The sequence below is a fragment of the Vombatus ursinus genome, unplaced genomic scaffold (assembly GCF_900497805.2).
Source record: "Vombatus ursinus unplaced genomic scaffold, bare-nosed wombat genome assembly UNPS02014775.1, whole genome shotgun sequence".
NCBI classification, from domain to species: domain Eukaryota; kingdom Metazoa; phylum Chordata; class Mammalia; order Diprotodontia; family Vombatidae; genus Vombatus; species Vombatus ursinus.
The window spans coordinates 8,879,345-8,905,939 of NW_020954553.1; the positions used below are offsets into that span (position 1 = coordinate 8,879,345).

Genomic DNA, 26,595 nt, shown 5'->3' on the forward strand with positions numbered 1-26,595 from the left:
TAGTGCAAAAATGCACTAGCATCCTAGCAGTGTGACCAAGGGCAAATCAATTTCTCTAACCCTCAAGTATTCATGAAGGGATGAAGGGATTCCAGCCCTGACACTTTATAGACCTATGAAAAAATTACATTAAAAAATAAAATGAAACAAAGGAGGTGTCCATTTATTAGAGGCTAACTGAGCAAAATTGTAGTATATGAATGTAATGTATTATTACTGGACTATAAGAAATAATGGATAAAGGAATTTAGAGAAATTTGGAAAGACTTATATGAACTGATACAGAATGAAAAAGCAGAATCAAGGTATCAGTGTCACAGTGTCTACAACATTGCAAATAAAAAACAACTCGAATTAAACACAATGATAGATCTTGGTCCTAGAGGACAGAGGATGAAACACACACATCCTTCTGGGTAGGGCAGCAGAGGGCAACAGGTATGGAATGTTACATACCCTGCCAGATGTGGTACCAGTGTCAGTCAATTTTGCTGGACTGTTTTCTTTTTCTGTTACAAAAGATAGGGGGATATATTGGGAAATGCCTGTGTTGTAAAAAACAAAAACAAAAACAAAATAATGAAGGGCAGCAATAAAACTTTATGAACTATTAATTGTAAAAAAAAAATGGGATGAAATAGCTAATAATATTCCTAAGATTCATCCTAAGATTTACTACTATTGCTGCTACTGGGGAAAGAGGTTACTGTCCAAGACAGGGTAACAAAGCTGTAGTGTGTGAGATTAAAGGGGACTACAGAGATCATTTACTCCAATCCCTTCATTTCACAGATGAGGAAACTGATGTCCATAAAAACATACTTGAGGTCACACAGCTGATAAGGGGGAGAGCCAGGCCTGCTGAGCCTGGTTCTCACCTCAGATGCAGTGCTCTTCCCACTACCTCCCTCCACCTCTTAAGAGAGGAGGCCTTTAGGGTCAGGAAAGAGTCCTGAGAAAGCTACCTTCAACTGCACCCAACTGCAGTGCATCTATTCCACAGACCAAAAGATCCTATAAAGAGCCTGTAATGCTCAATAATTGGTTATTCTTAAGCCCAAATCCTTGGAGATGATAAATGGGTGATCAAACATATGACACCCAAGGCTAGTCACACTCCCTTGGCTTCACAGGAAATATTCAGATTTCAAATTGTGAGGGTCTCAGTGATTTCACCAGGCTTCAAATATAAGTAATTCACTCATCATCTTTTTAAATGCACTTGGATAGGCCAGACTAGCCCTAGGCTAAAAACCATTCCAATTCAGAGCATATAACATTTCCATTTGTGAACCAGTCACGATACTAAGGGCAAGAAGAGACCTTACAAGTCATCTCGGCCAACCCTCTCATTAAGTGAGGATGAGGTTAAAGAACCTGAGAGTAGAGCCAGGATAAGCCAGAGTCAAACCCATGTTCTCTGACTCCAAACGCAAACCGTGCTGAAAAAAATGTAGCTGTGGCTGTTATTAATTAAACCTTGTACTCTGGAGAATGAAACAGTTCATCTGCCATGGGAAATGTTCATGACCATAACTTTTAGCTTCACACTGAAAAATAAGTGATACAAGTTTACCTTTACATCTTCATCCAGTTTCATGATCTTCTTAATACGAGCTAGAGGAAGCTCCTGCACACGGAAATCTTTCTGAAACAAGCAATCAGAGAAGCATACATATACTCACTATTATCAAAACTAGGGACGTGGGAAGGTATCAGAAACATGTTCAAACTATTGGGGGGAGGAGAGACGGACTGTAGAGAAAAGGAATTATAATAAAAAGAAATGACAAGTTAGTCTTTGGGACTCTATCCTGATCCCTCATTCCTAAAGCCTTGGAAATACATTTACATTTCATATATAGCATGACAAACTTTCACCAGTCTCCTAACGAAAATATTCAGTTGTATATGTGTGGAAGTGGTGAGTTTTCTTCCCCTGTGCCCATCCAAGGGATGCAATTTTCTGCATTCTTCCCCTCAGACTCCCAGCTTTCAAAGACAGCTTACTTAACAGATGGAGGTATCCATGGTGCCACACTACCCCCTCTTTATGGTCATGAGCTTTGGGACAAGTGGGATGGCATGGTTCCTGTATTGATGTCCATCTGCAATAGCCTGGTGGCTGTTTAGCCAGGTTCTACAGGAGCTCCTGCTAATTTCTGCCTCATCCATCCCCAAACAAGCAGCACAACAACCCCAATAGAAGCTCTCACCTCTGTAGCTTCCCTGCTGAAGGGCAGGTCCTCCTGAAAATCAGGAGGCTCTGCCACTTAACCTTCAGTTTTAACATGCCATCCAACATATAACACTAGTTTTGGCTTCTAGGCTAGGACATAACTGAATCACATGTTAAGCACCTATTCAGTAGGTGCACATGCTATATAACCAGTCTGTCTGAAGTGTTCTTTAAGCACTGAAGCCCAGGCCTGCTTTGACCCCTCATCAAGGTGTGAAGGTGAGTCTAGGTTCTTGGAGGCCCTGCCAGGACAGCAATAGCTCTGGCAGGGATTCCACCAAAGTCAGAAAAACTTCAGGAATGCACCAAGCAATGGACCATGGGTTTGGGTTTTGAAGACTTGCAGAGCTAAGTAGGAGGAACCTTAATGCCAAAGAGGGGATCATTCAGGGATGAGTTGGCGGTGAGGGGGAGAAACTATAGCAACTCATAAAACTATGCCCCCTAAGGCAAAGAATGGGGGAGCTATTGATGTAATAAATGACAGGCCAATGGAGTAAGGAAGGACAATGTATAGAACCATGTGTGTTAACCACTGGGAGAGATATGAAGAATGAGTAAGGCACACTGCGCTTTATGAAGAGGGATGCTTGTGTGTGCCTGTGTGTATGAGCATGAGTCTGAATGTGTATGTGGGTGCCCACATTCTTGTGAGCAAGTCTTTTCCGACTAGCCATTATTCAAATATTTAAAGTTATAGCGTTAAAAAAAAATATGGACATCTGCACACATGCCTGATGACAGATACAATTCTAGAAATAAGAAAATCAATTGTGAATTTTAGAGCAGCAAGGCAATAGATTAATGACTATCAGCAAATCTCCACAGAGGCTAGGTGTCAAATGATTGGATCTGTAAGTGGCTAAAAATGTGACTCATTAAAGCACAATATGCTAGCATGGGAATTCTTGTCACAAGCCCATAAGGGCAGTACCAATGCTAAAAATGCAGCATAATTAACCAGAACAGGTGGAGTATATTTTCAAGCCCCCTAAAAAATGGAACTCAGTCAAAGAAAGACATCCAGACCTTGTTATCCAATTTCATCAGTTTGACCCCAGAAGAAACAGTATCTAATAGCACAATACCAGAAACCCTGACATCTGACTTTTCTGCATCCTGTGTATAACTCTGGGAATGGCATGATGTCTGGTGACCACCCGGCTGATCAAATGTAAACAGCAATTCCTCCTCTTTTCTGTTTTGAACTTAGTCATTAACATTTTCTATGAAGACTTCTCTAATTAGTCCTCAAAGTTTGTCAGACACATTCAAGTTCAGTTTTTGACAATCTGGCAAGGGAGATGGGAGGGAAGGGAACAAGTATCTATGTTGGAAATAAAGTGTAATTGTTCTTTCCACTTTTGTGGCATTTCCTGGTAATGCAGCAAAGTAATCCCACAAAGAAAACTGGAACCACACATGAGTATGGTTAGAAGTGCCACTCTAGAAAGGTTATTTCCTTTACCTCAGCTGCTGTGGTCAAACTTCCACAAAAAAGCTTTTCAAAGACTTCTTAAACCCTAAAGCATAGTCCTAGAAAGAGCCCTGGATTTGGAACCAAAGGACTTGAATTTGAATCCTGGCTCTGCCACTTGCTCCTTCCTCTACTACTCAATTCATCATCTGTAAAATTGGGGGGTAGGGGTGGAGTGGTGAATGGGGCTGGACTAGGTGATCTCTAAAGTTCATTTCCAGCTCTAAAAACTATAATGCTGTAATGTTTTAAATCTAGCTACTAATAGCAAGCCAAACTTAATTAAGAATTATAAAATATCATTTTATAGTAGTGTTATTTTTCCACTGAATTCAATGGACTTCAGAGATAATGAATCAATTTCCTGAATTAGGGAGTGGAACATGTTGGGGGAGCATCTATAGACGAAAAAGTTACTATTAACCCCATTTTATATATGGGAAAACTGAAGGGAAAAGGCAGAAGGGTTTTACTCTAAGTTAGGTAATCCTCAACTTTTTAAAAAGAAAAGGCTATTTTATCCTTTCCCCAAATCTGGAGATCACTAAGCTATTCCTGAGTCTTTGCAGTGATTAAGAAGAGGTCATGTTCTTGTCTGGGGTAGAGAAGAGGGCAATGCTGATGGATATACTCTTTTCCTTCCCTGCATCAGCAACTGGTCTGGATATCTCAGAGGCCTGTGGCTAAGAAATTACCATAGAGAAGCCATCTAGTCTCTTGTTAGTGGAAAATGGCTGACAAATGGGAAAGGGTTTACCCAAAGTTACACAATTAGTTAAGCAGCCCAGGGAAGAGTGCTAGGCTTGGAGTCCAGAGCCTTTGGTTTGAATCCCCCCTGTGGGACCTGCCAGTCATATGGCACAGGTCAGTCATTTACATCCCTGAGCCTATTTCCTCATTTATAAAATGAGATGATACTGGACTAGTTACCTCACAAGGCTGCAGAGTAAAGGCCGTTGAAAATCTCAAAATGCTGCATAAATATCAGTTATTACTAATGAGAATGAGGAATAAAACACAGGTTTCTGAACTTCTGTCCCTTTGCCACACTGGCTAACTCTCTTCAAGATTAAATAGCAGATAAAACAATCAAAACTGGATATTACAATATAAAGAGGAAACTTGGCTACAACGAAGAGCTATGATAACCTCTCCCCCTTCGCAAACAGGAGCCCAGTCTGCAAGTGTGGTATATTGCATGATGCCAATTTTTTTTCAATGTGATGAATGTCTTTGTAGAATTTTTTTAAAAAATTCTGTGTTATAAGAGATGGATCTCTGGGAAGAAGGGGAGGTATAGGAGAAACCTAGATGACAGAAAAACGAACTATCGATAAAATCTATTGTTAAAAAAGATATGATGGTGGATAGAGCACCACCCCTGGAGTCAGGAGAACCCGAGTTCAAATCTGACCTCAGACATGTGACACTTACTAGCTGTGTGACCCTGGGCAAGTCACTTAATCCCATTTCCTAGCCCTCCCCCCCTTAAAAAAAAAAAAAAAAGAGATGATGGTACATAATTAAGGTCTGGAGACCAAATAAAACATACTTCCTGCCCCTTGGTGAAAAGCTGGAAGACTACAAGCATGGACTGCTGCTCACACTGGCAGACTTTGCTATCGGTACATTCTGCTGGACGCTTTTGCTTAACTGATGATTTTAAGGTTCACATATATCCAGAGATTAGAAGGGACCTCAAAGGTTGAGTCCAGGGGAGAAAACTGACTCCCAGAGATGTTAAATGACTTGCCCAAAGTCATCTCAACAGAACCAGAATTTAAACCCAAGCCCTCAGATGCTAAATCCTGCACTCATCAGAAAGACAAATTATATTTAAAATAAATGGAGATGATAGAAAATACTTCGTAGTCTACCCGCCAAAACAAATCCAAGAAGCATATGAACACAATTACAAAACACTTCTTCACAGAAATAAAGTCAGATCTAGATCTCAAACTGTATTATAAAGCAGTAATTATCCAAACAATCTGGTAAGAAATAAGAGTGGTGGATCAGTGGAACAGATTAGGTACAGAAGACATAGCAGTCAATGACCACAGTAATCTAGTGTTTGATAAGCCCAAAGATCCAAGCTTTTGGGACAAAAACTCATTATTTGACAAAAACTGCTAGGAAAACTGGAAAACAGTAAGGCAGAAACGAGGTACAGACTAACATCTCACACTGTAAACCATGACAAGGCCAAAATAGATACAAGATTCACACATAAAGGGTGATACCATAAGCAAATTAGGAGAGCATGGAATAATTTACCTGTCAGATCTATGGATAAGGGAAGAATTTAGGACCAAACAAGATATAGAGAGCATTACAAAATGTTATATGGATCATTTTTTATTATATTAAATTTAAAAGGTTTTGAACAAACAGAACCAATGCAATTAAAATTAGAAGTAAAAGCAGAAAACCGAGGGAAAATTTTTACAGCAAGTATCTCTCATAAAGGCCTCATTTCTCAAATATATAGAGAATTGAGTCTAATTTGTAAGAATACAAGTCACATGAACTAGGTAGTTTTCAGAAGAAATCAAAGCTATCTACAGTCATATAAAAAAAAAATGCTTTCAATATTGATGACACAAATGCAAATTAAAACAACTCCGAGGTACCAGCTCACACCTTTCAGAGTGGCTAATACAACAAAAAAGGAAAATGTTGGATGTTGGAGGGCATACGAAAAAATTGGGACGCTAATGAGCTGCTGGTGGAGTCGTGAACTGATTCAACCATTCTAGAGAACAATTTGGAACTATGCCCAAAGGGCTATAAAATGGTGCAAACCCTTTAAACCAGCTATATTAATACTAGCTTTGTATCCGAAAGAGGAGAAGGACCTATAAGTACAAAAATATTTACAGTAGCTCTTTTCCGGTGGCAAAAAATTGGAAATTGAGGAAATGTCCATCAATTGAGGAATGGCTGAACAAGTTGCATATGACTGTGATGAAATACTATTATGCTATAAGAAGTGAAATGCATGGGGCAGCTAGGTGGCACAGTGGATAGAGCTCCAACCTTGGAGTCAGGAGGACCTGAGTTCAAATCTGGCCTCAGACACTTGACACTTACTAGCTGTGTGACCCTGGGCAACTCACTTAACTCCGACTGCCCCACCAAAAAGCAAAAAATAAAAAAAGAAGTGACAAGCAGGATGATTTCAGAAAAACCTAGAAAGACTTACATTAACTGATACAAAGTGAAATAAGCAGAACCAGGAGAAAACTGTACACAGTAACAGCAATATTGTAAAGATGATCTACTGTGAATGACTTAGCTATTCTCAGTAATACAATGATCCAAAACAATTCTGAAGGACTTATGATGAAAAATGCTATTCATTCCCAGAGAAAGAACTGATAGAGTCTGAATGCAGATTGAAGCATACTTTTTAAAATTTTATTTTTCTTGGTTTTTTTTTTAGTCTGTAATTTTTTTTTCCCCACAACTAAAATGGAAATGTTTTGCATGACTGCACATGTATAACTATATCAAATTGCTTGTCTTTTCAATGAGAAAGGGAAGGGAGGGAGAGAATTTGGAAATTCAAAATTAAAAAAAATTAATGTTAAACATTTTTATTTATAAGTAATTGAGGAAAAAATAAAATTAAAAGTAAAAAAATTCTATACTCTTTTCAGTGTTCAGTATGTTGGAGATATGGGGGGGCAGGGCGGGAAGAACATTGGGAAATGACTGGCATTAAAATTAAAAAAAAAAAAGGCATCAGCAAAACATTAAAACACAAGAGTTCATGATTAAATCCTGATATGTTGGTTGGAGACTCTTAACCTAGTCCAAAGTATTAATCCATGATGTTTCAAAAGTCTTAGGTAGTCAATCTACTCCCAATCTAGTAAACCCAATCTCTGTGACCACGGTCTATAAATCCTAATGCTAATAATGCTATTACGCCACAGTACTACCCGATCTCTGATCCAAGCTCAGAGAAGATCTGGGTTCCTTCTTCTTTATCTATTGACGGCACCTAAAAGTTCTAACATTAATTTCAAGAAGGAAGAACTGCCAGCAGAGTTGGGGGATGGGAGTGAAGGAAGGGTTAATTCTCCCTTATGTGACCACCCCTACAAAAGAGCTGCCATGGCATTCTTGAGATATAAAACTGCTGAGTCTCACAAAGTGAATACACAACACTACCTCTGGATGAAATCAAATGGGAGCTATGAGCCAAAGAAAAGTCAATTAGGCCCAGTTGTGCTCAAGTACCTCTGAAGTATCAAATTGTGATGAGACATGTAGGCTTCTCTTCAAGAGCTCTCTCCTCTAACGCTGTTACGCATTTTCTCCAGAGACTAAGGACTCACAATTCTAAGATGATGAAGGAAGGGTATGGACTACAGAAAATGTTTGGTAACTGGTTCTCCTGCCTGTCACTCTAGTAACAATACGGCAATCTGGCTGAGAAACATTAGAAGTTTCACTGTCTATTCTGAAGAAGTTGACTAACTTAGCACAGTGATTAAGAGAAGCCAAGGGCATAACATCAGTGTGTGTGTGTGTGTGTGTGTGTGTGTGTGTGTGTGTGTGTGAGTGAGAGAGAGAGAGAGAGAAGCAGACTGCAGGAGAATGAGATTCTGAAATGTTTTCTTTCTGGAAACTCAGCTTTTAGCAAGAGGGCAAAGCTGGCCTTTTTTCTCTGTCATCTCCCAAGAGGTCCAGGAAGCTAAATGCTCATTCCAAAAAGAGGTCCCTTGATTATTCTTCTCAGTAACCAAGCAGGAATACAGTATTTTATCTCTGGACAATGCTTCACAATCTTTGTGTGCGGTAGCTTTTAACTAATTTGCACTCAAATGAGAAGCCATCTGGATTTAAAGACAATTACAAAGCTGTTAGGAGGGAAGGGAAAGTGATGGCCAAGCTGGGGCTAAGACTGAATCTCTTCTGTGGGGCACTCAAGCCCTAGTGACCGGAACCAGTATTTCCTGTTGTTCATTTCAAATGCTTTGGAAGAGGAAATGTCATTAACTGCAGTTTTCTGATTTTAGAAAGAAAGGCCAAGGTCAAAGGTAGATATTCAACTTCGCTCATTTGCCTAGAATTGTACACAGAAATGAAGCAGAAGAGCAATAAACTTGGCAGGAGTAAGTCTGGGTCCAAATTCCAATTCTGCTCCTTATTAGCTATATGATCCTTGGAAAGTTAGCATTTCTCTGGACCTCAACTCCTGAATCTATAAAATTGTATAGTTTGTATTAAATAATCTCTAAAGTCAGTCAATAAACTTTTATTAAGCACCTATTATATGTCCAGCATTGTGCTAAGTACTCAGGATGAAAAGAGGAATAGAAGACAGTCCCTGCCTCTGGGAGCTCACAGTCTAATGGAAGAGACAACAAGCATCCAATTATGTACAAACAAGACAAAATGTACAAACATAGACAGAATGAATTGGAGATTGTCAGCAGAGGGAAGATACCAGCATTAAATGGGGCTCAGGAAAGGCTTCCAGTAGAAAGTGGGATTTTAGCCGTGACTTGAAGCTAAGGAAGCCAAGAAGCAGAAATAAAGAGGGAGAGAATCCCAGGCATGGGGGGTGGGGGGCAGCCAGAGAAAATGCCTGGATTCTACAGATATAGGTGCTTTCCTGTTCTAAAGATCTCTCTAAGCTACTTTTCCTCTAAGCCTATTTCCTCATCTAAAAAATAGGGATAATGATCTCTGTGCTCCCTATTTCACAGGGCTGAGACAAGGAAAGCACTTTGTAAGCCTAAAGCACAGGGGGAATGGGGATTTATCATCTCTCAAAAGTGAAAAGACTCCAGCAGCCACCTAGTTGAACTTGTGTCTGAATAAGAATTCCCCATCACAGATCCAAAAAGTGGTCATCCAGCCTTTACTTGAAGATGCCTAATGAGGGGGAAGTGAGTTATTCCTGAGGCAGACCCTTCCACTTTTAGAAAAGTGTCCCTTTACAACTTCCACCCACTGCTACTTCTGCCCTCTGGAGCCAAACAGAAATCTTCTAGTTCCTCCTCCACACAACAGCCCTCAAATACTATACAAATCCTTTCTTCTCCACACTAAACATGCCCAGTTCCTTCAGTCCACCCTCATCTGACATAATCTCAAAGACCCTCCACCATTCTAAGAGCCCTCTGGATGGCTCTCCTGATTGCCAATGTTCTGTCTATTCCATGTGGCGCATGACCACGGCACAGTACAATACTGCTGCCTCCTGGAGCCAAGATGTCAGAGTAAAAGCAGTGACTTGCTTGAGCTCTCCCCTAAACCCCTCCAAATAAATGTATAAAATGGCTCTAAACAAATTCTAAAGCAGTAGAACCCACAAAAAGACGGAGTGAAAAAAATTTCCAGGCCAAGACAACCTGAATGGTTGAGGGGAAAGGTATATCGCACTGGGCTGGGAGAGGAACGCAGTTGAGCTTGGGAGCACAGGCAAAACAGGACTCAGAGAACCTGGAGCAGGCCTTGGAGGACTAAATCACGGGCAGCTGTGGAGGTTTACAGACTTTTCAACCCACAAACACCAAAGACAACTTAGAAGGTCAGTAGGAAAAGTCTGTGACCACGGTGAGAGAGAAGCTTGGTCCTAGCCCCAGTCCTAGTACAGCCCTGGGGTGGCGGCTGCTTTCTGAGCTCGGCCCACAGACAGAGGGAGAATCCAGTGGCTCATCAGAGGGGGAGGCAGGACTCTCTTGCTTTGCCCATGACTGGATCTGGGTCACAGTTCTGGGTGATGGTCCTGGGGTGAGGAGGAGGGCTGGCGTGGTGGAGCTTGTAGTGGCGGTGGAGAGGGAATCCTCCTCATAGTTCCAAGGCAGAAAAGAGTGCTTGTGGTCACTCATAGACCAAAGCCCAGGCCAGGAAAGGAGTAAACACCTCACCCTTGATCATACCTCCTTGGAAGAACTGAAAATTTACAGGTTCCTAGAAGTAGCTCTGAAAACAGCTGTACAGACCCCTGAAGCCTGGGACAGTACATTCTCCACACTAGAAGCAGACCTTTACCAAGCAGACTTTTACCTTAACAAAGAGTTTATAACTCGAGTAATTGGCTGGAATCACGAGCAAACTGCACAAAAAAAGTCAGACCATAGAATCTTTCTTTGGTGACAAAGAAGGTCAAAACACACAATCAGAAGAAGACAACAAAGTCAAAGCTCCTACATCCAAAGCCTCCAAGAAAAATATGAATCAGTCTCAGGCCTTGGAAGAGCTCCAAAAGGATTTTGAGAAGTAAGAGAAGTAGAGGAAAAACTAGGTAGAGAAATGAGAGTGAAGAAAATCATGAAAAACAAGTCAATAGTTTGCTAAAGGAGACCCCCCAAAAATACTGAAGAAAATAACACCTTAAAAAATAGCCTAATCTAAATGGCAAAAGGTCCAAAAAGCCAATGAGGAGAAGAATGTCTTCAAAAGCAGAATTGGCCAAATGGAAAAGGAAGTCCAAAAACTCACTGAAGAAAATACTTCCTTAAAAATTAGAATGGAGCAAATGGAAGCTGGTGACTTTATGAGATATCAAGACATTGTAAAACAAAACCAAAAGAATGAAAAAATAGGAGACAATGTGAAACATCTCACTAGAAAAACAACTGACCTGAAAAATAGATTCAGGAGAGAGAATTTAAAAATTACTGGACTACCTGAAAGTCATGATAAAAAAAAAAAGAGCCTAGACATCACCTTTCAATAAATTATCAAGGAAAACTGCCCTGATATTGTATAATCAGAGGGCCAAATAGAAATTGAAAAAATCCACCGATCATCTCCTGAAAGAGATCCCCAAAGGAAAATTCCTAGGAATATTGTAGCCAAATTCCAGAGTTGCCAGGTCAAGGAGAAAATATTGCAAGCAGCCAGAAAGAAACAATTCAAGTATTGTGGAAACACAATCAAGATAACACAAGATTTAGCAGCTTCTACATTAAGGGACCGCAGGACTTGGAATATAATATTCCAGAGGGTAAAGGAGACAGGATTACAACCAAGAATCACTTACCCAGAGAAACTGAGTATAATCCTTCAGGGCAAAAAATGAACATTCAGTGAAATAGAGGACTTTCAAGCATTCTTGATGAAAAGATCAGAGCTGAATAGAAAATGTGACTTTCAGATACAAGACTCAAGTGAAACATGAAGAGGTAAACAGGAAAGAGAAATCATAAGAGACTTATTAAGGTTGAAATGTTTACATTCCTGCATGGAAAAAGGATATTTGTAACTCATGAAAACTTTGTCAGTATTAGGGTAGTTGGAGGGAAAAAAATTATATGTATATATATACAGATACAAAGATAGAGGGCACAGGGTGAATTGAAGATAAAGAGGTGACATCTAGAGAATAAAATTAAGGGGTGAGAGAGAATTATACTGGGAGAAGGAGAAAGGGAGAGGCAGAATAGGGTAAATTATCTCACATAAAACAGACAAGAAAAGGCTTTTACAGTGGAGGGGAAGTGGGGGAAGGTGAGAGGGAATGAGTGAATCTTATTCTCATCAGATTTGACTTAAGGAGGAAATAACATACACACTCAATTGGGTACGGAAATCTATCTTATCCTACAAGAAAATAAGGGGGAAGGGGATAAGAGAGCAGGGGGATGATAGAGAGGAGGGCAAATTGGGGGAGGGGGTAATCAGAAACAAACACTTCTAAAGAGGGATAGGAAGAGAGAGACTAGAATTGGGGGGGTGGGATAGGATGAAGGAAAATATAGTTAGTTTTTCACAACATGACTACTATGGAAGTGTTTTGAATGACTATACGTGTATAACCTGTATTGAGTTGCTTGCCTTTTCCATGATGGTGGGTGGGGAGGTAGGAAGGGAGAAAATTTGGAACCCAAAATTTTAAAAACAAATGTTAAAAATTGTTTTCACATGCAACTAGGAAATAAGATGGGGCATAGAAATCTATCCTGCCCTATAGGAAAATAGAAGGGAAGGGGATAAGACAAGAGGGAGGAGATAGAAGGGAGGGCAGATTAGGGGAAGGGGTACTCAGAATGCATGCAATCTTGGGGTGAGGGGAGGGTCGAGATGGGGAAAAAATCTGGAACTCAAAATCCTGTCAAAGTGAATGTTGAAAACTAAAAATAAATAAATTAATAAATGTAGGGGGAAAAATACCTGGATAGAATTTATGCAGCCAAAGATCATGTTAGCTCTTTTCAATCCCAACTTGTGCAAAGTTTGGGGTTCACTAACATTCCCAGTTATTTTTCAGATGAATTGCTAGCCAGCCATCCCCTCCCCCACTTTGTACTTGAAAAATTGATTTTCTGAACCCAGACGTGAAGCTTTAATCCCTTATTTGTTAATTAATCCCTATTAAATTTCATCTCATTACATCTGGCCAATGCTCTAGCCTGATGACACCTTTCTGGGCTCTTAGACTCTGACATTCAATGTTAGCCATCCACCCTAACAGATCTCATCTCTGCTTTTCCCCAAGCCATTAATGATTATATCAAACAACAGAGGGCCAAGAGCAGACCCCTGGACTGGAGACCTTCTAAGTCTCTGGTGCTCAAAGTGTGACCCAAGGGTCCCTAAGGGTCTTCAAGACCCTGTCAGGGGATCCTCAAAGTTAAAACAATTTTCAAAGAATACTAAGATATCATTTACCTTTCTCACAAGTGTACAGTGGAGTTTTCCAGAGGCTACACGACCTGTGAATTAAAGATTTGGCTGCAAACACGAAGACTGAGTTAATAGCTCAATCTGTACAACTGTACTTTTGACTTACAAATGGATGAATCTAGACATGGGAGGACCTGCTGCTGTGCTTGTATTCTTCTGGAGTCACCACCAGTTAATTATCATAAAAGATCTTTTGGGAAAATGCTCGGCAACAAGAACAAGCAATGCTGAAACATTCAAAGTGTTGACTAACTCTTTTGAATCTCTTGGTTTATCCTGGACCGACTATACTGACACTTGCATTGATAGCGTGAGTAGGGCTGCTGCTGTCTTAGCACAAATCAAGGCTGTGGCACCAAACTGCACTAGTAATCACTGTATTCTTTATTGCCTGGAAGAAAAAATGTTAGGTTCACTTAAGAATGTCCTCGATGAAGCAATAAAAATTATTAATTTTATTAAATTCTGACCCTTGAATAGATGTCTTTTTAATATTCTGTGCGGCAAAATGCAAAGTATGCACTTCTGAGCATACCAAGGTATGAAGGCAGTCTTGAGGAAAAATATGTTAGTGATTTGAGCTGTGAGTGGAACTGGCCACTTTTTTCACTAAACACCATTTTTACTTGAGAATGGCTAACAATCATCATTCATATCTGGATAACTTAGCAGACATTTTCGTGAAAATGAATGAAGTGAGCCTGTCATCTGAAGGAAAACAACTTGACAGTTTTTGTTGCAAATGATAAAATTAGAGCTTTCAAGTGAAAATTAGAATTTTGGAAAACTTGTATAAACCATCGTAAGCTTGAAAGTTTCCAAATACTGAAAGACTTTTCCGATGAGAAAGGTAATATTAAATAATGTAATTTTTTGATATTGCATGACGAAATAGGTCAATATTTGGAAGAACTAGATAACTTGGTGAATCAATATTTTCCAAATGATCAATACACAATGTTACAAAATCACATATGGATTAAAAAATCCATTCAAAGTGTATGACAAACCAATGGATTTTAATGTGACAAACAGAGCAGGAAAAGGTCACTGATGTGGTTTCAGAGGTCATACTGCAACTCACCTTGAAAGTCCTGCTACGTATCAAGTTTTGCATCAAAGAATATTCATCATCACTTGAAAAGGCTATTAAAATACTTCTCCCTTTTCCAACTATATGTGTGTGTGAAGCCAGATTTTTTTCATATATTTCAACTAAAATACATATTGCAAGAGATTGTGTGCAGAAGCAGGTACGAGACTCTAACAGTCTTCTGTGAAACCAGACACTCAATAGATTTACCCAAGTGTGTGAAACACAGTCATGCTTCTTCACTATATTTTTGTTGGTTTGGAAAATAGTTTTCATAAACAGTATTATTTAACATGTCATGGGTTTAGTATGAAGAAATATCTTAAAATTTATCAGTTTTCCCATGCATACCTCTTGACCCAGCAATACCATTTCTAGGTCTGTATCCCAAAGAGATCACAAAAACGGGAAAAGGACCCACATGTACAAAGATATTTATAGCAGCTCTTTTTGTGGTGACCAAGAATTGGAAATTGAGGGGATGCCCACAAATGGGGACTGGCTGAACAAATTGTGGTATATGAATGTAACAGAATACTGTTGTGCTGTAAGAAATGATGAGCAAGTAGACTTCAGAAAAACCTGGAGACTTATATGAACTGATGCTGAGCGAAGTGAGTAGAATGAGGAGAACACTGTACACAGTAACAGCCACATTGTGCAATGACTAACTTTCACAGACTTGGCTCTTCTCAGCAATGCAAAGATTTAAGACAACTCCAAAAAACTCATGATGGAAAATGCTGTCCAAACCAAGAGCAAGGACAAGAGTCTGAATGCAGATGGAAGCATGCTATTTGCTCTCTTTTTTGTTGTTGCTGTTGTTTCTTCTTTCTCATGGTTCCTCCCATTGGCTCTAATTCTTCTTTACAACATGACTAATGTGAAATTATATCTAATATGAATGTGTATCTAGAGCACATGTCAGATTGCACGCCATCTTGGGCAGAGGGAGAAAATTTAAAACTCAAAAGCTTATGGAGGCACAGCTAGGTGGCGCAGTGGATAAAGCACCAGCCCTGGAGTCGGGAGGGACTGGGTTCAAATCTGATGTCAGACCAGATACTTGACACGAGCTGTGTGACCCCGGACCCCGATTGCCTCGCAAAAAAAAAAAAAAAAAAAAAAGCTTATGGAAGTAAATGTTGAAAACTAAAAAGTAATAAATAAATTCTGAAATAATTTATCAGTTTCCATTTCTTATGCAGTCAATATGGATAGCTAAAACCCGCATAACAAAAGTTCTTGGGAGTCAGTCCTCAAAAGTGTAAAGGGTTCTTCAGATCAAAACCACTGAGAACCACTGTTGTTCTTGATATAGGAAAAAAGATAGTTCTCATTTGGAGAAACAATTTCATATATGACTTTTCTGGATATGCCCATCATCAAAATATAGCATACCAAGGTTAAGACTTAGAAATACAACAGAGTATGGGGTGAAAAAGAAGAATGTGTCTTAAGGGTGGGGTCTCTTCTATAAGGAAATTTCAGTCGTTTTTCAATAAATTAATGTTCAAATGTTATCTCTTTTCCCTGCTGTCATCTTCCCCCTCCCTGACAAAACAGGATGCCCCAAAGTAGTCTTAACTTCTCGTAATATATTGGCGGCCTCAATCCAATGTCAACATTAAAATCTGTTTTGTCAGCAAACAAGTTTTGCAATAGTAAACAAAGTGTGACATAATCAAAATTTAACAGAAGGCAGAGAAGAAAGCAAAGGGCTGAGCATGAACACTGTGAAGCTCCTCTGGTCACTTTCCTATTCCTGAATATCAAAGTAAGCAACATCAGGGTCTGAGCAGGACTCTGCAACCAAGAAGAATGAAGGGGGTCTAGCCTTAAAATTTTTACATTTGATTGTCTCCAGCAACAACAATGAACTTTGAGAATGACTCACAAACCCAAAGGTATTTTCACAGTTTGTTGGTAGCACAATCCCAAAGAAAACTGACTAACCCACTTTCTTTCACTTCAGTCTTTTCTATTTCACTGCAGATAGTTAGGGAAGATGAGTGTTATATCACAAAGCACAATGGACTTGAAATCTGAAGCCCTGAGAGACTTCAGTTAGTCACCTGAACACAGAGGTCAATTTACTAAAATGGAATCTTGTTGAAAGGAAGGAAAATTGTAGAAATAAGCTAAAAGATACTTATTTTTAGGCTGAACTTATTACATTTTATGTAGATTTGAGGGAAAGTGTGAAATCTAGTATTTAACATCGAATATTTTCTTCAATAAAATCTTTTCACAAGTTTCACAAAACGTTCACAGCATCAGAGAGAGTAGGAAAGGACATCTTCTAGTTTTACCCCTTTGTTTTACAGATTAAATAACTGAGGCCTGAGCTAAGGGAATAAGACTGTTTTCTGTTATTTGCTCTCTCTTACTGGTTATTTGTGCATATTACACTTCCATTTTCTTTTTTTTTTTTTTGCTTTTTGGTAAGGCAATCAGGGTTAAGTGACTTGCCGAGGGTCATACAGCTAGTGTCAAGTGTCTGAGGCTGAATTTGAACTCAGGTCCTTCTGACTCCAACACTGGAGCTCTATCCGCTACACCACCTAGCTGCCCCTTACACTTCAATATTTCAAGCATCCGTAGTTTTCTTGGTACAGGTATTCCGTTCACTGAGGCAGATTTGCCATGTTAGTGTTATGATCTTCTTAAGTTCCTCTGGGTGAAAAAATTCATCCCTCAGTGGCCATCTTTCTGGTAATGAGCCTTTCTGAACTTTGTTAGGCTGACTCCTGGATGACAGGATTAGACGTCTCTTACTGGGCTGGAAGCTTTTCTGACTGGAGAGAATCAGCTGGAGCTTATACCCTGTTGGTGCAGCCTCTGAAAATTTAGGGTCATCTGAGGTCCCCTCGGGCCTTTGGTACAGGCAAATCCTGTTTATTATACAGGAACAGAGTTTCAAGGATCAAAAACCAGAGACAGAGAGAGAGGTCAATTACTCTTAACTGCCCAATCTTTTTCAAGTGAAGAAACACGTAATCTAAAAAAATCCAAACCATGATTATCATTACAAAGGAAGCCAGAATCCTTTAGGTAAGTCTATAATGGATCTGGCTATGACCACTGTGGAGAAAAGACCTCTAGATGTGTCTTCTGAAAAATGCTCCCACATAACTGGCCTCCTCAGGCTAAGCGGCCATGATGATAAGATGGTCTGAGCAAGAGGAATAAAGACAATGCCACAGGCACCATTGCCTTACACTGCTTATGGAGCTTTCTATAACTTACATATGGTTTCCTGCACATACTCTCAATAGGTCTTCATTGCAGCCAGGAAAGCCTGAACAACATGGCTGAGCAAGGAGTAATCATAGTAGCAGAAGAGAAAGGAGGCCAAAAACAGCACTTATACATCCCTCTGCCCTTGTTTGAGATCCAGGCATTTTTATCCCTTTTTTTATATAGGAGGAAACGAAGGCTCAGGGATAAAGACACTTGCCCAAATTCATACAGCTGGTTAAGTTGAGATGATAAGCACCTAGCATTTATATAGCACCTATTATGTGCCAGGCACTGTGATAAGTGCTTTACAAACACTACCTCATTTGATCCTCACAATAACCCTGAGAAGGTAGATGTTATTATTATCCCCATTTTACAGTTTAGGAAACTGAGGCAAACAGGTTATGATGACTTGCCCAAGTTCACACAGCCAGTAAGTGTCTAAGGCTGGATTTGAACCAGGTCTTCCTAACCAGGATGCAGGCCCAGGATCTCTGCCCTGCCAAGCCAGTAATCTTCCCATGGCATTCACCATGATGCCTCTTGAGTCATGTGACTCCAGTGTGAAAAGGCCAGCCTGAACTTACACAAACTGCTCTTGTCCATCTTTTTCTTTTATCAGCACTATGAAACTGAACTTCCTCATATGTAAAACAGGGATAAAAATATCAGTAGTATCTCACCGGACAGGGTTATTGTGAAGAAGGTTTTGCCACTTTAAATAGCTTATTATGTTCCTACCTAAAAGTTAGAGACGAAGATGTTTTTTTTTTTTCTAATCTTGTGCTGTATTTTGGAAACAAATTTGAAAATAAAATAAAAGATACCTTTTCAGGCTACTCACCATACACATTTTAGCACTTTTATCACAGGATCTCGGTTGGAGGAAGCTCAGAAGCTATTTAGGCCTCAGTGTTATCTGAAGAGGAATCCCTTCCACAATACTCCCTAACTTCCATGTGACAGCAGCCAGTGATAGAAGATCACTATGTCAAACCAGTTTGTTCTATTTTAGAACCATGCCATGTGTTAAGAAGCTTTTCTTTACATCAAGCCAAAATCAACCTCCTTGCAACTTCTATGCGTTTTTCCTAGTTCTGCCAAACAAATCTAATCCCTCCCCCATGACGCATCACTTCAAATGTTTTAAAAAGCAGAAAGATCAAGGCCCTTCTCTAAATCTTCTTTCCCCTCAGGCTTAAATATCTCCAGTCCTTTCCAACAATCTTCATATAGCAGGAAGATGTCACCACCATCCTGAACAGTCTCTTGTAGACCCATTCAGGTTATCAATCAATTCCTAAAACATAGTGCTCAAACTCAGCAAAATGTTCCAGAGAGGCGCTACTTATTAAGACAGAGCAGAGTAGCGCTATCACTTGAGCTTTTCTGGACACTACATCTCTAAAAACGCAGAATAAAATTACATCAGCTTTCTGGGGTTGCTGAAATATAAATGTCCACTAAGATCTCTCCCAGTCTTTTTCATGTGAATTGCTGCCCCATCCTTTACGTATACAATACTGTTGTTACTGTTTTTAAGTTCAAATAAAGGATTTTGTTTGTCTTTACTCTATTTCATTATACTGGAGTTTGTCTATCTTTCAAGCCTGTCAAGACAAACAAGGTTACTCTACTTCCTTACCACTGTCAAATTTCGAATTTCTTCCATGACACGAGGCCAAAAGGACTGTAGGCTCTGCTGAGCATCACTGCTGCTGGTACTGCCAAACCCTCCATCAGTGGACATTCTGGTAACTGTGGAATAAACATACATCCAAAATATCAGAAATAAGGAGAGAGGTACAGCAAAGATCAGGCTGTTAAGAGATTCTATAAGATCCCAATTCACCTCTTTCCTTGTGAACTTTTAATCTATGAACTCATATGTTCAGGTTGAAAACATGTTTCTGCGTGGAGGCAGCAAGGCTTCCATATAAACCTGTAACATGGAGAACAGCAAGATCTACCCTCCTCCCCCGTCTGTATTACTGTAACTACCAAAGAACTCAAACTTAAATAGCTTCCACAAAAGAATTCTAGGGGACCTCAAACTAGGCAACTGTGGTCTCACAGAGTTACCTGTTTCCAGGACACTGGAGTTTCAATCTAGATTCCTTTTTGACAAGTTACTTAACTTCTCTATGTCTCAATTTCCTCAGGCATAAAAAGGATATTAATACTTGTACAATTTACTTTACAGGATTGTGCTGAAGGCCAAATGAAAATATGTAAAGCATCTTGTAAGCCACAAAGTATCATGTAAATTTCAGCTAGAATTAACCCCCCCCCCCAAAAAAAACAATTTTAATATCAATTTGGTACCTTTAGCTTCTGGTCTACAAGGAAAAAATCCCATCAAAAATCTGACCTGATCTTATCCACCACCTTCTTGAGGAAATCTGGGCTTTTCCCATAGAAATCCAGAGAATTCATCAGACATTCTCTAGTCAAAACCAACTGTAATAAAAGTCATACCTAAAAGCCTCAAAAGGAAGATCCAAACCTCATCAATTGTTTGAAGATCATATGGACGATCTCTTTTAGCATTAAGGATTTTTGTTTTTTAAGACACAGGGTGCTTTCATGGTTTTACCAAAAGGGTCTGCAAGCTATCATTAGAAAGTGGGTAGAAAGGTTAGTACCTATAACCATTTCCCAGTTCCTTCCCCACCTGAATCTTGCTATGTGGCACTGAGCCAACACCAACAACAGAGGTATCAGAATCCCAAAGCAGCTCAAGGTTTAGATCACCAAGAAACAAAAGGGAATTGTTGTGGCAGCAGAAGACCAAAGACAGCATTCCAGGCAACTGCTTTTGTGTGGAAGAGGGAAAAGCGAACAAGAGGCCATGGATTAGTTACACTCTGTACACATGACTATCAAGTTGTGCAATATTTAAGAGACAAGTGAATAGCTCCAGGTGGCTTAAGTGCTTACCTGGCAAATGCTTACTTGGATGGCAAAAAATAGCTTAATTAAACATAAAGGGAAGAGAAATTCAAGCCATTAAGCTAAGAATTCCTGTATTTGGGAATCATTTGGAAAGGTTTCACACCACTGACAGGCGCTGGCAGTGAGCTAAGCAAGAATTGCTTCAATTTGGGGTGGGGGGGGTGTTTTTGTGCTTGTATGGTGTTGAGTGTATGTAGAACAGGATGCTATACGACCAAACTTGTTATTCTCCAGGCCCAGGAATTCTGGGACAGATGCTGAGCAGATTCCTTCTCATTTGGGGAATGGGCGGCTGAGATGGGGGGTTGGTGGGCAGAGATCAAAGCCAGGATTAAATAAGGACAATTACCAAGCACTCATGTATTGCCTGGGGTCATCCTGAGAATGCTGTGTAGAAGGTTAGTGATGGGTTTTGATTTTAAATTCTTTAAAGAATTTTTTTTACCTACCCAAAGTTCAGGACTAGGGAAGGAGGAAGTGTCCAATATTTAAAAGAATTTCAGCACAGGCATAATAACATTAGTGTGTGGTGATGTAATGGGAAAAATCGCAGAGCCAATTTCTGGTGTTAAAGGTAAAGGAACAACTAGCTCCCCGCGCCTGTGGGAGATACCCAGGAGGGAGTGGACAAGGTTGGCCCTATAGACACCACCAGAGGGCAGTATTCTAACCTGCCTTTAGAAATGGTTGATTTACAAAATCCCAGCTGGCAAAGACTTCAGAGGTCATAGGCTTAAAGTTAGAAGGGACCTTAAGAGATCACCTGGCCCAAACCCCTCATTTTATAAAGGAAGAAACTGAAACCCCAAAAGGCAGCTAGGTGGTGCAGCAGATACAGGGCTGGGCCTGGAGTCAGGAAGACCCAAGTTCAAATATGGCATTAAGCACTCTGTGTAACTGTGGGCAAGTCACTTAACCTCTGTCTGCTTCAATTTCCTCAGCTGTAAAATGAGGATAGTAAAAGCACCTAGCTCCTAAGGTTGTCCTGAGGATGCAATGAGATGACATTTTTAAAATGGCACCTAGTAGGTACTTGATAAGTAGCTAGTTCCTTCCTTCCTAAAATAACTTGTCTAAGGTATACCATTAAGGAAGTAGTATGTTTGGGATCTGAACCCAGGTTCTCTGACAATCTGAAGTTCTTTTATCTAGTCCAAACCTTGCCTGAAATGTGAATTCCTGATATAACATACCCTAATTATTGATCACCTTCTCTCTCCTTGAACACTATTAGTTGCCTTACCCAAAAGGAAGTGGCTGGCCAAGGTCCCAAATAGAATGTTCATTTATCATTTACACTGTTTAAATATTACCCCAAGCTGGACTGGATTTCAAAGAAATCTTGGTGATTGACCAACCTTACCCAATTTCTGCTCAGTAACCTCCTAAGAGATGGCAAAATCAACTAGTGGGGAGAGAACCACCATTCTGCCCAATCTGAAAGAAATCTTTTTCAAGGAGGAAGCAGTGTCAAAGACCTTTCTTGTTGGGGTTGCCTCTCATCCACATGGGGTACAAGATACACCACTGAAGTGGCAGCAGAAAAGTCTGCTGATAATGCCTCAGATTAATGACTTGAACCAAATCTGAATTTCATCTTTGAACTTCTAACCTAAAGACAGGGAAGATGAAGCAACCAATTCATTTTATTAGAGACTAGTAGCAAAGTCAGGAAGATGTCCCACTCTTGTGCTTTCCATCCCACAACTCAACGCACTAAGTGTCTATTGTGTGCAAAGGACAGAAAGTAGAAGAAAAGAAACAGATCTTCGAGGAGCTTACAACAGCATAGATGCAAATGAGTACAAGGTAGAATGCAAAAGGGGAAGAAGATGAGAATCAGAGAAAATGTCTCAGGAAAATTTTGGGAGAGATCTCTTTCACCTGGGGGGAATGAGGGAAGGTTTTGAGGTACCTGAACTGAACCTTTAAGAAAAAGAAGCCTAGGGGGCAGCTAGGTGGCTCAGTGGATAGAGCACCAGCCCTGAAGTCAGGAGGACCTGAGTTCAAATCCAGCCTCAGACCAAACACTTGTCACTAACTAGCTATGTGACCCTGGGCAAGTCACTTAACCCCAACTGCCTTTAAAAAAAAAAAGAAAGAAAGAAAAAAGAAAAGAAAAAGAAGCCTAGCATCCCTGCACCAATCAAAGGATTCAGATTTTGAAAAGATAATTTCAACAGTAGTAGCATCTACAAAAGCCTACTCAGATCTCTCACTCAGTTCACGGATACAAAATGTAGGCCACAACTGTTTCCAACAACATTCTAACTATGACATCCTTTAATAGGATGTTGGTAAGAGATTCTGGTCTGTCCCCTAGCCAATGGGACCTCACAAAGGCACCACCATATTCAACAAGTGCTCTGACACGTTGCTGGTACTATCTGGCCAGCTGCTACACAGGCTGTTGCTTTAACTCCTTCTTGTTCTGCCATATTTGCCATGAATGTGTTGGAAGTGATCTGACAGCATAAAAACATCTGTGAGGGTGAGTCTCAGAGTCCATGAATGGCTCTAAAATGGTTGGCTTGAGTCACACACTGTTGCAAAATGGGTCACACAAGGGGCCAAAGTTACCAAATCTTTGCGGAAATCGGAAGGCATGTCAGAGCTTTTAAAAAACACACTTTCATTTAAGTGAGACGTCCACCCTGGGAAACCACATGTGTCTTGTTAATAGGAAGAAATAGTCAAAGACATCCTTTTAAGTTTTGTGGAGGCCGCCTGGTAGAGTGGAGATAGCACAAACATGGATGTTAGGAGGGCATAGGTCCAAGCACCAGCTTGGAAGTTCATTAGGAAATTAGGTAATGGACAGATCACTTCACCTTCCTGGGACTCAGTAACCTCATGTATCAAACAGAAATAATATTCATGCTACCTAATTCACAGGATTGTCTCTAAGGAAAAGCCTTCATGAACCTTGAAGCTATTTAGCTTCTGAATTTTACTTCTTAGGAGTTTCCATCTACTGCAAATGGCTAAATAAATCATGGTTCATGAATGTAATGAAATATTGTGTCATAAGAGATGATGAAATGATAGTTTCAGAAGAAAATGGGAAAGAATTTTATGAACAGATGCCAAGTGAAATGAGAAGAACTAGGAGAACTATACAATAACAATACAACAAAAAACAATTCTGAAAGATTTTAGAACTCACAATTCCAGAGAACTGAAGATGAAACACACCACTTACCCCTGATGGAGAGGTGATGCATTAAAAATACAGAATAAGACACACATTGACAGAAATAGTCAATGTATTAATTTGTTTTGCTGGACAATGCATACTTGTTATGACGGGTTTTTTTTTTCCTTTTCTTTTTTTAGGGGGAGGAAGGAGGAAGAGAAAGATGATAACAATAGCTAATATATAGCATTTTAAGGTTTGCAAAGAGCTTTACAAATATTATCTCATTTGACCCTTATAACAACTCAGGGAAGGTGTTATTATTATACTCATTTTACACAGGAGGAAATTGAGAAAGGCAAAGGTTAAGTGACTTGTCCCAGGTCACATATCTAATTAAGTGGCTGAGGCTCGATTTGAACTCAAGTCTTCCTGACTCCACATCCAACATTCTATCCACTGTGCCATCTAGCTGCCTAATAAATGCTTGTTAAAAAAAAAAAAAGTACCACATCACACCTATCAGATTGGCCAACATAATCAAACAAGTAACTGATAAATGTTGGAGAAGATATGGGAAAACTGGAACAATAATGCATTGTTGGTGGAGCTGTGAAATGATCCAACCATTGTGGAGAGCAATTTGGAACTGTGCCCAAAGGGCTATAAAAATGTGCATACCCTTTGACCCAGCAATACTACTTTTAGGGCTGTATCCCAAAGATATCATAAAAATACAAAAAAAAAATATTTGTAGCAGCTCTTTTTGTGGTGGCCAAGAACTAGAAATTGAGGGAATGCCCATCAATTGGGCTGAACAAGTTGTGGTATATGAACGTAATGGAATACCATTGTGCTACAAGAAACGATGAGCAGGCAGACTTCAGACTTCAGTGTTAAGGAAAGACTTGTATGGACTGATGTTGAGTGAAATGAGTAGAACCAGGAGAACATTGTACACAGTAACAGCCACACTGTTCAATGACTAACTTTGATAGACTTAGCCCTTCTCAGCAATGCAAGGATCATGTCATAAGACATTTCTAAAACTCTCATGATGGAAAATGCTATCTACTTCCAAAGAAAGAACTATGGAATTTGAATGCAGATCGAAGCACACTATTTGCCATTTTTTTTCTTCTGTTTTGTTTTGTTTCCTCTTTCTTGTAGGAGAAGGGGCAGGGAGAAAAACTTAAAACTTTATGGAAATGATTGTTGATAAATCAAAATAAATAAAAATTTTAAAAAATAAAATAAAAAAAGTTTTCATCTATAAAACTCTTAAAATATTTAGCAACTTCAAAAAGATAAAGAAAAAAAAAGGAAAGAAAAATATTATCTTCCTACTAAGTTCAGAATAGAGAGGTAGCCAGCATAGTATTAAGAGAAAACATGGGCTCCTGCTTTTCCTCTGACACATGCTGGTTATAGGCCCTGCCAAGTCACTTAACCCCTTTTTGTGCCCCAGGCAACTCTCTTAAGATACAAAGCAGGTATCAACATATATTAGTAGAAGGAGTTTCCTATACCAATGAAATCACAGATCCTTAAAAGAAAAAAAAGTTAGAATACTATATTTATGGAGTAATCTTCCCAAAGAGTAATATAGGCAGCAGCCTGGAGATATCTGGCTTGAGTGCCAAACTTGGGTTCAAGTCCTGTCCTGCCTCAGACATTTACTTTCCAAAGCCAGAAAGGTAATAGATCTAACACAGAGATCCCCAAGAAGCAAAAGTGCCAGGGGGGTGAGTAGAATGATCTTGTTGTAGAGGCAGGATCCTGAAATATACCTATTCTTTGGGAAAGAGGAGAGGAAAAAATACTCAGAAAGAGGCTGTCCCTGGGCCTTTACTCAGGAACAATGACTCCACGTAGAAGTAAACAAACTTCCTCTAGGGCTGGATTGCCACCTGACACACTAACACAACAGGCACCCACTACTAAGTCCATGCATATGATGAAGAACCAAATCTGTATTCCTGTAAGGCAGGTTAGCAGAGTGGAATGGACACAGGACTTGGATTCAAAGGATCTGGTTCAAATCCCAACTCTATTAGCATCTGGGTCAATGTCTAAGTCCTATCCACTCTCTGGCTCCCACTGCATCCTCTGTAATCGTAATTACTACCGCTACTTCTCATACTTAGAGAGTTTTATTTATGCAGTATAAATGTCACAACTGCCATCTTACATGAAGAAACTTGAGGGTCAGAGACCTTAAGAGATTTGCCCAGGGTCATATAGTCATTAAGAGTCTGAGCCAGGTCTACTACCCTCCATGGCCTCTGTAGAATGAAGGATTGCGCTGGGTGATCTTTATGGTCTGGTCCACCTATAAATCCTCTGATCATACTTGACAATCGCTTTACAGGAAGATATGAAGAAAAAAAATGACAGGGAAACAGAGCTCTTGACATGGAATGATTTAAACAGTCCAAAAAAACTCAAAAAAACAAAAACCCCACAAAGGGAAGGAGATCTGGCTGTCAGTAATCAAGCCAGTTAACACTTTATCAAACTAGAGGAGACAGGCAGTGAACTGTGTGATTTCTAATACACCTCAGCAGCAAAGTGTTCCATTTTTTTAAAGATTCCCCTGGAAATCTCTGAAGCTCTTGCTCTTGACAGGTAACAGGCTCATCAAATATTCCTTAACATTGACATGCCCAAAATGGAAGCTAATGACTCTATGAGAGAGCAAGAATCGGTCAAACAAAAACAAAAGAATGAAAAAATGGATGCAAATGTAAAATACCTCATTGGTAAAACAACTGACCTGGAAAATCAATCCAGGAGAGACA

The 26,595-nt window shown here is 39.7% G+C and overlaps 1 protein-coding gene across 10 annotated transcripts in view; it reads right to left on the reverse strand.

The window, feature by feature from the left end:
* Nucleotides 1–26,595, reverse strand: part of NFYC (nuclear transcription factor Y subunit gamma) — a 100,534-nt gene that overhangs the window by 22,571 nt on the left and 51,368 nt on the right. For all 10 annotated transcript variants that reach the window (XM_027864534.1, XM_027864531.1, XM_027864528.1 and 7 more), the window contains 2 exons: nt 19,349–19,461; nt 1,577–1,648 (listed from right to left, as the gene is read on the reverse strand). In XM_027864534.1, coding sequence (XP_027720335.1) covers nt 1,577–1,648; nt 19,349–19,453 — 177 coding nt within the window. In that variant the 5' untranslated portion in view covers nt 19,454–19,461. The remainder of the gene's footprint in view (nt 1–1,576; nt 1,649–19,348; nt 19,462–26,595) is intronic.